The sequence below is a fragment of the Solanum pennellii genome, chromosome 4 (genome assembly GCF_001406875.1).
Source record: "Solanum pennellii chromosome 4, SPENNV200".
In the NCBI taxonomy this organism is placed as follows: Eukaryota; Viridiplantae; Streptophyta; class Magnoliopsida; order Solanales; family Solanaceae; genus Solanum; species Solanum pennellii.
Window position 1 is genome coordinate 2,400,382 of NC_028640.1, and position 11,539 is coordinate 2,411,920.

Below are 11,539 nucleotides of genomic sequence, written 5' to 3' on the forward strand. Positions count from 1 at the left end.
TGGGTAATTTAAAAAATAAAGGAAGGGCTACATGATGAATAAAAGCTCAACCTCTGTTTCCAACGAAAAGCAGGCATACACAGAGAGGAAAAGCATACTTTTAAGTGAATCTTCTTTTTCAGCCAAGAAAGTCTCCCATGGACTTATAAGAAAAGAGTTATAAGGGTATTAGTCGTGTCTATCTCTCTTTAATTCTTGAGGTACTTCCATTTTTTCATCTACTATTTGCTCCAAATTTATAAGGTTTTTATTTGCCGTGAAACTTTTTGAAGTATTTTGTTGAAGTTATTTCCATCTCTAAGAGATTGAATATCGAAAAGAAAAACATAAACCTAAGATGTTCCTGAAACTATACAACAATTGCAAAGATCAATTTGTATTTCTAGCTTGTAGGAACTGATGAAATCTTAGATTGTGTCATTATTTAATTTCATATACGCCAAAGATCTGCCAAAGAGGCACACACAAATGTATTGAATTCTCAGAATGCAGTCTACCCTGCACTCCATTTTACTGCTTTCTGATTGGAACTTGTCATGTGACTCACAAACAAAAAGAAGAGAAGAGTACCACAATACGATCCCAAAGAGAAACAACAGAGCTCTTATCTTTGTTATAGATAGACAAATTCTCTTCAACTTTATATTGATCCACTGGGGCCCTTATTAATAATGTTTGTCAACCCTAGTTTAATTTTAAACCTTACAAAGAAATCAGAGCTTTACCTTTGAATCTTGGCTGTTAATATAACACAAACATGTGATTGTTGGGGTGAGAACTAAAATTCAGTTTTATGGAAAACACCGAGTTGAAGCAAAGGTTTGTGTTTGTAAATCTATAATGTTAGTTAATATTCCTCAAGTGTATAACAGAGGAGATGTTATCCGAAGTGGATGCGCTTATTGTTGTCAATTCTTTTCCTTGCACTTGCTCCTCTGAGAAAGTCATGATCTAAGTTTTCACGATAGCTGGTTAAGCAATCTTATACTTTAACATCAGAGATCCCTGTGAAGATCGTCATCTTGTCGTTCTTTTGATGTCCTTGTACTCTTGTCAAGCTTTCTCCATAGGAGTTGTTCAAAAGGAAGGTTACATCCTTTATAGGAAATTTGGCTTCCTTTCCTACTTCAAGCTCTCTGAGACTTTGATTTTGTTTTCTGCTTTATTGGGTTCTAAGGTTCTAATTACATGAAATATTAGGGCTACCAGAAGCTAGTAAAGAGGCTCTTATTCATTCTCTTCCTAATGCATAAGATTCATGCTGTGGGATTCGAGGTGTTTCTGTTACTTAAGGACTAAAGAGCTCGTGAAGTTTTGGTGGTGGTCATAAGACTCATAACCAACATTATCTATGGATATATTTGGGTTAGCTGATGCTTCCTTGATGGGTTATTCCTAATTATCGGGGATAGATTATGTCCGTGGTTCTAAATTTATTCTGTAATGGTGCTTGCCTAATCATTAAACATATATTATTGAATAGGTCTCTGTTGTTTGGTTGGATATGCACTGTTTCTCTTCTCTCTCTCTCTTTTTTTAAATTGTCTATCGTTGTGGGAACCATATCAATTACTGCCCAATTGCTTGTTTACCTGATTGTTATTTATCCGGATTTCTTGTTACTTGATCGCATCACTTATGTGTTTGAATGTTCATATTTAGGCATGAACTGTTGCTCTTTGAGGCCCTCCGTGAAGGTCTTGAAGAAGAAATGGACAGAGATCCCGCTGTTTGTGTAATGGGTGAAGATGTCGGTCATTATGGAGGTTCGTACAAGGTGACTAAAGGCCTTGCCCCAAAATATGGTGATCTCAGGGTTCTTGACACTCCCATTGCTGAGAACTCTTTCACTGGTATGGGCATTGGAGCTGCAATGACCGGTTTGCGTCCAGTTATTGAGGGAATGAACATGGGATTTCTTCTTCTAGCCTTTAATCAGATATCTAACAACTGTGGTATGCTCCACTACACATCTGGTGGCCAGTTTAAGATACCAGTCGTCATCCGAGGTCCTGGTGGAGTTGGTCGACAGCTTGGAGCGGAGCACTCTCAACGCCTTGAGTCATATTTCCAGTCAATTCCTGGAATCCAAATGGTTGCCTGTTCAACCCCCTACAACGCCAAGGGCTTGATGAAGGCTGCTATCAGAAGTGATAACCCTGTGATTCTTTTTGAGCATGTTTTGCTCTACAACCTCAAGGAGAGAATTCCAGACGAAGAGTATGTGTTGAATCTTGAAGAAGCAGAGATGGTACGCCCTGGTGAGCATGTTACCATTCTAACTTATTCCAGGATGAGGTATCATGTCATGCAAGCTGCTAAGACACTCGTGAACAAGGGCTATGATCCCGAGGTCATTGATATCAGGTCACTGAAACCGTTTGACCTTCACACCATCGGGAATTCAGTGAAGAAGACTCATCGTGTCCTCATTGTCGAGGAATGTATGCGTACAGGAGGTATTGGTGCCAGCTTGACAGCTGCTATAACCGAGAACTTCCATGACTATCTCGATGCCCCAATCATATGTCTGTCCTCACAGGATGTGCCAACGCCATATGCTGGGACGTTAGAGAACTGGACCGTTGTCCAACCTCCCCAGATTGTTACTGCAGTAGAACAGCTCTGCCAGTGATTGTTACTAGACATTGTAGTTTTTGGAACTTACATTTTCTAGTTAAGGTGAGATGATTGGTCCATTGTTGTCTACCTGCACCAAAATAGTATTTGGATTTTTAATGTTTTGTTAAGGTAACAAGACTTCCTGGGAACATTATCATTGTTTTTTCTCATTAAAAGTTTAGCTCTATTCTATTTTATAAATTAAAGCTGGAGTTATCTTACATTTAATTATCATATGATAGGATGTGTTTTTCCAGTTTTGTTTTGGTTTTGGCATTATGGTGTTATATATATTGATTATTTTAGACTCTTAATAAACCAACAGTTTGATGAGTCTGACTCTGAAATCATGATATGATAAGAAACGAACATTAATTTTGTATCACTGATGGTGAAAAAGTTGTCATTTTTTCAAAAATTCTTGAGATGACCTCACAAGTATGTTGATATGTTCTTCAAGAGGGGTATAAAAAGCTATATGATACAGAGAATATATATCCTATAGAGATAGTGTATCATAGAATTTGCGCTTAATTTTGATATTTTTTTTTTATAAGGAACTTTCACATATAGTCATCCCAAAATAGCTTAATTACGCACCATAGCTATAGTTTGCTAATTACAATTCGTAGCTACAAGTTATAGGGAGGAGAGTGGCGAGATTGGGAGAGGAAGGAGAGACGCGAGCGAGAGAGGGCAAAGAATGGGAGAGAGATGAATTGTATATGTATAATTGGTATATATATGTATGTATTTGTATAATTGAATAATACAAAGCATGATTTATACAAATATGTTAAAATTGGAAATAATGAGTTGATGATAGAAACATAAATAACTGAACTTTAAACAATTATATTTTACAAATTACATTTAAATAAATTATAATACACAACATTCAAAAAACTATACGTTTATACAAATTTTAAAAAGTTTTTTTTTTTATAAAAAATTTGAATGTATGTGGTGATAAAATTGAAAAACCAAAGGAAATCATCGTCATATACAAAAATACAAATTAAACAAAAATTTGTTAGTTGCGAATTATACAAACGTGACTAATTATACAAACTCGAAATTAGTTCACGTAATTAATGATTAATGTTAGTTGCGAGTGATAATTATAGCAAACTAATAATATAATGACTAATTAACTAGTATAAGTTTGCTAAACTGCGTAATTTTCTATTATATTAGCCTTAACATGTTTTGTTTTTTTTTAAAAATAAATTTATATTTTAGATATAAGTTTAGTTTTCATTTGCAAACACACAATTTAAAAAATATATATTTATCACTAATTTAGTTTTTTTTTAAGTTAATAAACAAATAAATTTTAGTATTTTTCTCAATTACTAATTTAGTTTTTTTTAAGTTAATAAACAAATAAATTTTAGTATTTTTCTCAATTACTTCTTACTCATATAATCTTGATATTTTTTTTTATTAATCTAAAAATAGTTAATTCATATTTTATTTTTTTCTTTTTCAGAAAAATAAAATAAAACTTTATCTCAAAGTTTCCCTCCTTTATTTCCCGCCAAACAACAGAAAAACCTTCTAAATCTCGACGAGAGAGAGAGAGCAAAAACCCAGAAAATGGAGAAATCCGGCGGTGGCGGTGGCGGTAACGGCAGTTCAGCGCCTACCGGTTGCTACAAGTGCGGTCGTCCAGGTCACTGGTCAAGAGATTGTCCGTCCAATCCAAGCAGTTCAGACAAATCTAATCCTAATACAACGAAGTATGCTTCAAAGACCGTATCCGACGCCGGCGACAGTTCTGTTGCCGGTGGGGGTGCCAGTGACGTTGCCGGAGCTTCTGCTTCTAAGCCGAAGAAAGTCCCGAGGTCAATGCCTAAGCTAACACCGGAGATCCTTCTCTCTGATAAAGGACTTGGATACGTTCTCCGTCATTTTCCTCGTGGTTTCAAATATCGTGGTCGCGGTCATGAGGTACTTTGTATTTTTAAATAACTTACTGCATCCGCTGTCTCTGAGACTAGATCTTTTGATAAAATGAAGTACAAATTTTGTTTGCTGTATCTATATGCTCTTCCTTTAATTTTGTTCCTTTTTGTTGTATTTATTTTGCATTTGTGTAGTCAAACTGCAAGTAGATGATATTCCTTTTTTTATGACTGATAGTGAATCCATGTTCTTCAACTAACTTCTGCAAGTCTTTTATCAGAGTGCCATGATCTCTTGCTGCATTTGGTGAGTATTAGAGAGTCTGTTTTCGCCCATCCTCTGTTGTAGCCTCTGTTAACACAATCATTTGAATCAACAGAGTAAAGCTTGCGCTGCAGCCATGTTATTAGTGCCTTGACCCAAGTTCATTGAGTAAGCAAAAATAATGGTGCCTTGGCTGTCTCTGATTATTCCTCCACCGCTACATCTTCCCATAATGCAACTTCCATCACTTTTAAGCTTTATAGATATCTCAGGAGGATGAGCCATTTGACCATGATAGTAGTTCTTTCGTGGATATCTGCATCAAACACCTAACATAGGCTATTCCAGTTTTCACCTATCCTTGCTTTACCAAATTTCTTTTGTGTAACCTGCAACATTGTACAAACAGTGTTAGTTTTGGTTCTGTAAATTGAATGCCTTTCACCTCAAATTTGTTGTTGCACATTGCTCTCAGCTTTAGTTATAAAGGCTGCAATGGGATTTTTAGTCTTCAAGTTCCACCAGTTGAGCAATAAAATTTTAAGAGAGTTGTGTCTGTGTCCAATTCCCATAGGTCATGAGCAATAGAATTTTAAGAGAGTTGTGTCTGTGTCCAATTCCCATAGGTCATGCAAAAACATTCCAAGTTATCTTAGCAGGCTGAACAGGTGCTAGATATCCCGGTAGAGATTCCAGTCCAGATAGCAAGATCATCCTTGTTGCTGTTCAGATTGATACTCAAGCTGCTGATCCTATTCTTATATTCTGTGGACAGTTGATATTGCAGAGCATCCCAGTGCCAAACTCCATTCTTAAACACCGAATTGAGCATTATTTGACTTTGTTCACTATCATTAGGGAGCAGATGATGTAAGAGGGTCAAAGCTAGACCAATTATCAAACCAGAAGGACACATCCCCTTTCCCTTGTTTCCAATAAATAAATTTCTCAATATTGTGTTTGACCCCACAAAGATATTTCCATTATCGAGAGTTACCTTTCATCCATTGGACATCAATAGGATGTTGATTATTCCAGTATTTTGTTTTCATGAAATCACTTCAAAGAGATTTAGAGTTTCTGAGCTTCCACCACTGTTCAAATTTAATAGCAATTCAAATGTCTTCAATCCAATGGTGCTTGCTACCAGTTTCTTGGACAGACCAAAAGAACCCAGCTAAAGTTTTTTCAATAAATTCCAAAGTCAATTTTGGAGGGTCAACAACACTGAGAAGATGAAAAGGTAGAGCTAAGAGGACATATCTGATAAAGATTGCTCTACTACCACGTGATAAAAGTTTAGAGTGCCGACCTCTAATTCTACTAGTGATGTTTTTGACAATGTCATTGTAGTAAGCCACTTTTTTTCCTCTCATTAACCAAGGGACAACCAATATAGTATTAATTCTGTTTTCCTTGAAACATTTCGTGCAGTAAGTAAATTTATTTTCTCAGTATTACTTGTAAGTTGGAAAGACAAATACACAATCATTCATCTTGTGCCTCTTTTAAGATGGCAGGTTTGATTGTTTGCATGAAGATGGTGATTGTTATAATGCTTCAGTCCATCATTTTGGTTAAGGATACACAGTTCTTTTAGTTGTTCTCTTGCTTTAAAATGAACAATTTTGGAAGCTTATTAGGTACTTATACTAGTGGTACTCCAGCATCAGAGTGATTTGTTTATAATGCAAGCTTACCTGGGTGCAGGTTGCTGATTTGGGTCACCTACTTGGCTTATATGCTGAATGGCATGCGGGTTTGCTTCCTTATTACTCATTTGATCAGTTCATACATAAGGTGGAAAAGCTTGGTGGCTCAAAGAGAGTCAAGGTAACTGGTTTCACTTCTCCAGCTTTGATATTCCAATTGTGTTAGATATACTTGTCATGAAATGTGTGCTGTCTTTCAATTTAAAAATATATTATTTCGCATGGAGGCCAGTGTTGCCAATGCATCCGCAAACTTCTTTTTTCTCTGGGTAGTGGAGAGAGGCTATCACTAGAGCTAAATTCCAGCATGATTAAGTGGAATATAGGGAGAAGGCTCTTGGAGAATGGAGACCCTTTAAACATGTCTAAATGAATTAGCCAGTCTTAAAAATAAAATACCGACGATGATCTTTAACCCTAAGTCAACGAGATGCTAGATCTATTTTGCTATACTTTTATGATTTTTGAGAAGTAGAATATATCTGTATTTAGTAAATTTGACAATATCTGTAATAGCTCATTACTAATCATCTGCATCTTCTCTGTCATGTAAGAATAAGAGGTAATTACTGTTTTAGGTGGACAACCCTAAAAATAACTGCTATTCTGTTGTAGTTTTGTGCATATACAAACTTCAATTTCTTAACTTGAATCTCTTTGGTATAATCTACAAAAGATCTCATTATAGTACATTTGAGCCACAAGGCCGTCTGGTAAGACTCATTTTTTCCTGCTTGGCAACTCTCTTTACATGCTTAATGGTGGTAAGTTTGTTATCATGGCACTTTATGTGGTGTTCATCTCCTTTGCACTAGTGGCTTCTTGTGCCATATACTATCTGTTTTGGTATCAGACCATGACAAGTGATATATCAACAGCATTTTTGAAGTAATTTGATAATGTGCAATGCATCCTTCAATCCCTGAAAAAATCACTTCATCACTTAAAAGTCCTCCGATGTTCTGGTCTCATGTTATCCTTGCAAGGCCTCCTTGAGACACAGTCATGCCATTTTGGGGTATATCTTGCTTAGCAGATGATTCAGCTGCATCCTACAGCCTGTAAGAAAAATAGAACATTATAACCCTTTAGACACTATGCAAGATAAAAGCAGGATAAATAGGGGTCACAACTTCACATATGTTTATGAGTGTTAAGTGCAAAATCATCCTTTAGAATTTCTTCACAAATTGATTGCCATAAGAACTGAACCTAGGCATTCTGTTGTGGAAAGCCTGTTACATGAGCTTAATATTCAATTAACACAGATTTCATAGCTAACTTTTAACCAGATATGTCTCTCTCCATTTCCTGCAACAAGTCATCTTCCACAATATATGATGATTGCAATATTGTGAATTGTGTGACCTTCGCTTAACACATAAAACACATATGAAAGATTTAATATTTTACTTATCAAGCTTACTAGGGTTTCTTTTTCTTTGAAAACAGTTATGCATGAGAGGACTCCGAGACAGGGTTGCTGATGGGGTGGATCCTGCAAAGCTGTATGAGCGACAAGGACAAGAACAAGAACAAGAAATAAATCAACAGGGTACATCTCCATCAGTTCCTATTCTTTAAGTATTCTTATTTCTAATCTCAAATTACTTCTCGTTTGAAAAGAAGCAATATATGACTACCAAGGACTAACAAATTACTGATAAAATGCTGAACTTCCATTGAATTTTTTCCATCACTCTTTGCTTTTGTATCACAATGCATAATATAAAGTTTGAAAGTACGACAATTTCAGTAGTTTAGATTACTTTAATATCTTAAATATTGGTCAAGTATTATAATAATGGTTTGAGGAGTATTTCAAGTGGAATAATGGTTTCTATTCACAAACTTTCAACTTATACAAACATTATCCAAGTCAAGTTATGTCCAAACACAACCTCAACTTCAAAGTATTCTTTTCCAACTTCAACTTCCGAATACTCTTTGTCAACTTCATCCAAATTCTAAATATTGTCAAAATGGCTACCTGCTTAAATCAGGAAAAAGAAATGTAGCTGTCTGGTAATTTTAAGACATTAAATTTATCAAATGTGAATTCTAAATCTTTTATTGCAGAATGCTTCATTTTACTTTAACTCTCTTAAGTTTCAATTGTAGTAGTTCTATGTATTAATCCTCATCTATTACGCTACATGATTCCTCTTCTTTATTGTTTTCTTGGAGTAAAGGCCTATTAAAAATCCTACAGACTTGTACTCTCAGTTGTCTTTCATGAAATGTGTCTATGATAAGTTAATTATGTAAGATTGCATACCATTTGGAATTGAAACATTTAGGCTAAAAGTTGAACTTGATAATTAAGAGCTGTCTTGTTAAATATCACTAACAAATTGTTATTTAGGTTATACAGTTTTAAGGCCAGCTTGGGATTCTAGTTTTTAAAATTCAACGTCTAATGAGCACATATATTAGCCCCTTCCTTCTCTTAAAACCTATGTTGCTCGTACTCTTCAAAAATGTCGATGGATGCGTGTCGGATCCTCCAAAAGTATTGCATTTTTGAAGGAACCGACCCAGGTGCAACAATATTTTTGGAGGGTTTGAGCAACATAGCTTTAATCATTGAAGAACTATTTTGATGAACAAGTACTGTCATTGATCATGTAGAGTTCGAGAAGATACGTATTTTTGTCTTCAAAACTAAGTAATATTTTTTCTACAGAATGTGACATGCCTATATGCTGGTAGTCATTTGCAATCATGATGTTGACTTTCAAGTGCACTTTTTATTGATTCCGTGAATAGCAAAGGAGAACTCATGATGTGTCATCCGTAAACAAAATTTGCTCTTCTACTTATGAATGCTTGGATTTGAAATCAGAAATTGCTTCTCTGCTGTATTTGTATGCAGAATTCAAGGACTCAGAACCAACTGATTATCCAGAAGATGCAATGCCAAATCCAAATCCTAAAGATGATCAAGAAATCATGCTTAATGATATGTGGGAGAAGGCAATTGAGGTAACCATCATGAAACTTCCAACATATTTATGTGTCAGTGTTTGTCTTACTTTCAAAAATATAATTGAAGTGTTTACTTTTTCTGGCATATTTAACCCCAATTTTTACATCTAATTAGTGTTCATTGTTCCCTACTACGAAGCATGCAATGGTACTATTATGCTTTCTTACATTTTGTTAACTGCATTGCTTAGGTCACAACTACTTGCAAAGTTGTCACCTTGTGTTTGGATCACCAATTTATTATCTGTCATCCCCCCCAAAAGGAAATAAAAACATCATGTTCTTGAAATATTTTGAGAGAATGAAACAGTTGACAATGTGCATTTGATGTGCTTGAGCTACATCTACTCCAAGTTAACACAATTTGAACTACACATTGGAGAGCGTACACTTATGCTTTGAAAGTGATGCCAAATTAATGAGGTCAGATTTTTCTACCAGGACTATATCAATGCCCTTGGAACTCTATGGGATAAAATTTCCATCGTAACACCCAAAAATTAGATGCAGCAGCCCTTTATATTGAATCACCCCTGATCTGATAAACTAACCCTATTCCTTGTCTATTTATTTTCCTTGTTCCCTTGTTATGAAATTATATGCAGTTGGTACAATTTATGCTTCCACAATACACCTGGAATGCAAGTTGCATATGCTGAGACCAAAATCAACCCAGCCCTTAGAACAATTTATCCGCCCAGTTAGCCTCACCATGTGCCATCAGAGGAATTGTCATATAGGTCGTCAAAGGGGGTAGTGCAACAGAATAGGGGATTCAATCAATTCATTGGAATGATTTCTTGTGTATACCCATCTCAAGCTATCTGAACACCAGAGAGTAGATTATGGTTATTCCTCTAGCTAGCTTAAGGAAAATATCAAGCTTGATTCACAGAAACCAGGAAATCACTTGCTTTTCAGGGTGTATCCAAGGGAGTGCTCCTCGAATTTGATGTTTTTAACTTGTTGAAGCTTGAGGAGATAACTTCTTGGACGTATTTCTCGGAGAAGTTTGTTAGGATGATTGCTATTTCAGAAACATTTTTGATACACTTATTGTGTTTGAATTAATTATTTAAGAAACCGAAAACTATCAAAGAACTTCCAATCATACTCTCATGAAGAGAACTTGCTTGATGAATGGATCCCACCTATTTGGCCAGTGACTACTATCCTTGTGTAACTTTTAGTTGCGTATGCCACACTGGTAAGATTTGACACAAACATCAGTTACAACCTATTATTACTTGCTGGCATCCTTTTCTTGACGACTGCAGCAGATATTTTACGTTTTAACCATATCATTTTGTGTATTTCCCAGGAGCCATCTCAACCATCCAATCACAATATTGTTGCTGCTGATGCATCTTCTGCAGAGAAAGATACACTAAATCAGGCTCCAGATAATGTCGCAAAAAGTTCTGGGGTTATTAACATCTCGGAAGAACAAAGAGCTCGGATGGAGGCTAATAAGTTGAAGGCATTGCAGAGAGCTGCTGCTCGAACTGCTCATATCAAGTCTACATAGTTTTTACGTAGAGTTCCATAGAAGTTCCTAACTATTACTATATCCTTATTGTAAATTGTTCATGAGGGTTTTTTCCCATCATTAAATGCTGAAAATTGCCTTTATCTTTAATGTTAACACTCAAGAGATTGGTCTGAATTCTAAATCATTATTTTGCTCTTGATGTTATGTTTTGTTATGCTTTCCATGTATGTGCTATGACTTAGTCACTCTGTCCTGTTTTATTACGTGCTACTTGAACCAAAGGTCTTTCAACAACCTCTTTATCTTAGTGAGATAGGAATAAGGTAGATGTACACTTTACTGTCATAGGCAGACATGTTACAAAGATTAACACGAACAATAGACCTCGAAGCCAAGTGAAAGATAAACATATAATAGACCTCGAGTAAGGACATGAATTCGACACAATATAAAACTCATGTTAGGAATATGCTAGCCATTCAGGGTTGATAACATGAAATGAACAACTTGAATGCTAACTTTCATATCATTAGGAATATACTCAAACAAGGAG

General features: G+C 35.6%; 2 protein-coding genes across 3 annotated transcripts in view; both read left to right on the plus strand.

The window, feature by feature from the left end:
* The window catches only part of LOC107018007 (pyruvate dehydrogenase E1 component subunit beta-3, chloroplastic-like), a 4,798-nt gene extending 1,942 nt beyond the window's left edge, over positions 1-2,856 (plus strand). For both annotated transcript variants that reach the window (XM_015218340.2, XM_015218341.2), the window contains exon 4: positions 1,663-2,856. In XM_015218340.2, coding sequence (XP_015073826.1) covers positions 1,663-2,635 — 973 coding nt within the window. In that variant the 3' untranslated portion in view covers positions 2,636-2,856. The remainder of the gene's footprint in view (positions 1-1,662) is intronic.
* A 1,304-nt stretch (positions 2,857-4,160) lies between these two features.
* Positions 4,161-11,190, plus strand: LOC107018008 (TIMELESS-interacting protein). The gene is made up of 5 exons (XM_015218342.2): positions 4,161-4,575; positions 6,505-6,627; positions 7,959-8,061; positions 9,382-9,491; positions 10,816-11,190. The coding sequence occupies exons 1-5, from the start codon at positions 4,222-4,224 to the stop codon at positions 11,020-11,022; spliced, it is 897 nt and encodes a 298-aa protein (XP_015073828.1). The 5' UTR covers positions 4,161-4,221; the 3' UTR covers positions 11,023-11,190.
* The last annotated feature ends 349 nt before the right edge of the window (positions 11,191-11,539 follow it).

Excerpts from the sequence above, each read along its gene's own strand:
- LOC107018008 (XM_015218342.2), top strand. The coding sequence starts at position 4,222 with ATGGAGAAATCCGGCGGTGGCGGTGGCGGTAACGGCAGTTCAGCGCCT. Across the intron at positions 6,628-7,958 it reads GTGGCTCAAAGAGAGTCAAG|TTATGCATGAGAGGACTCCG; the intron begins GTAACTGGTTTC and ends CTTTGAAAACAG. Across the intron at positions 8,062-9,381 it reads ACAAGAAATAAATCAACAGG|AATTCAAGGACTCAGAACCA; the intron begins GTACATCTCCAT and ends ATTTGTATGCAG.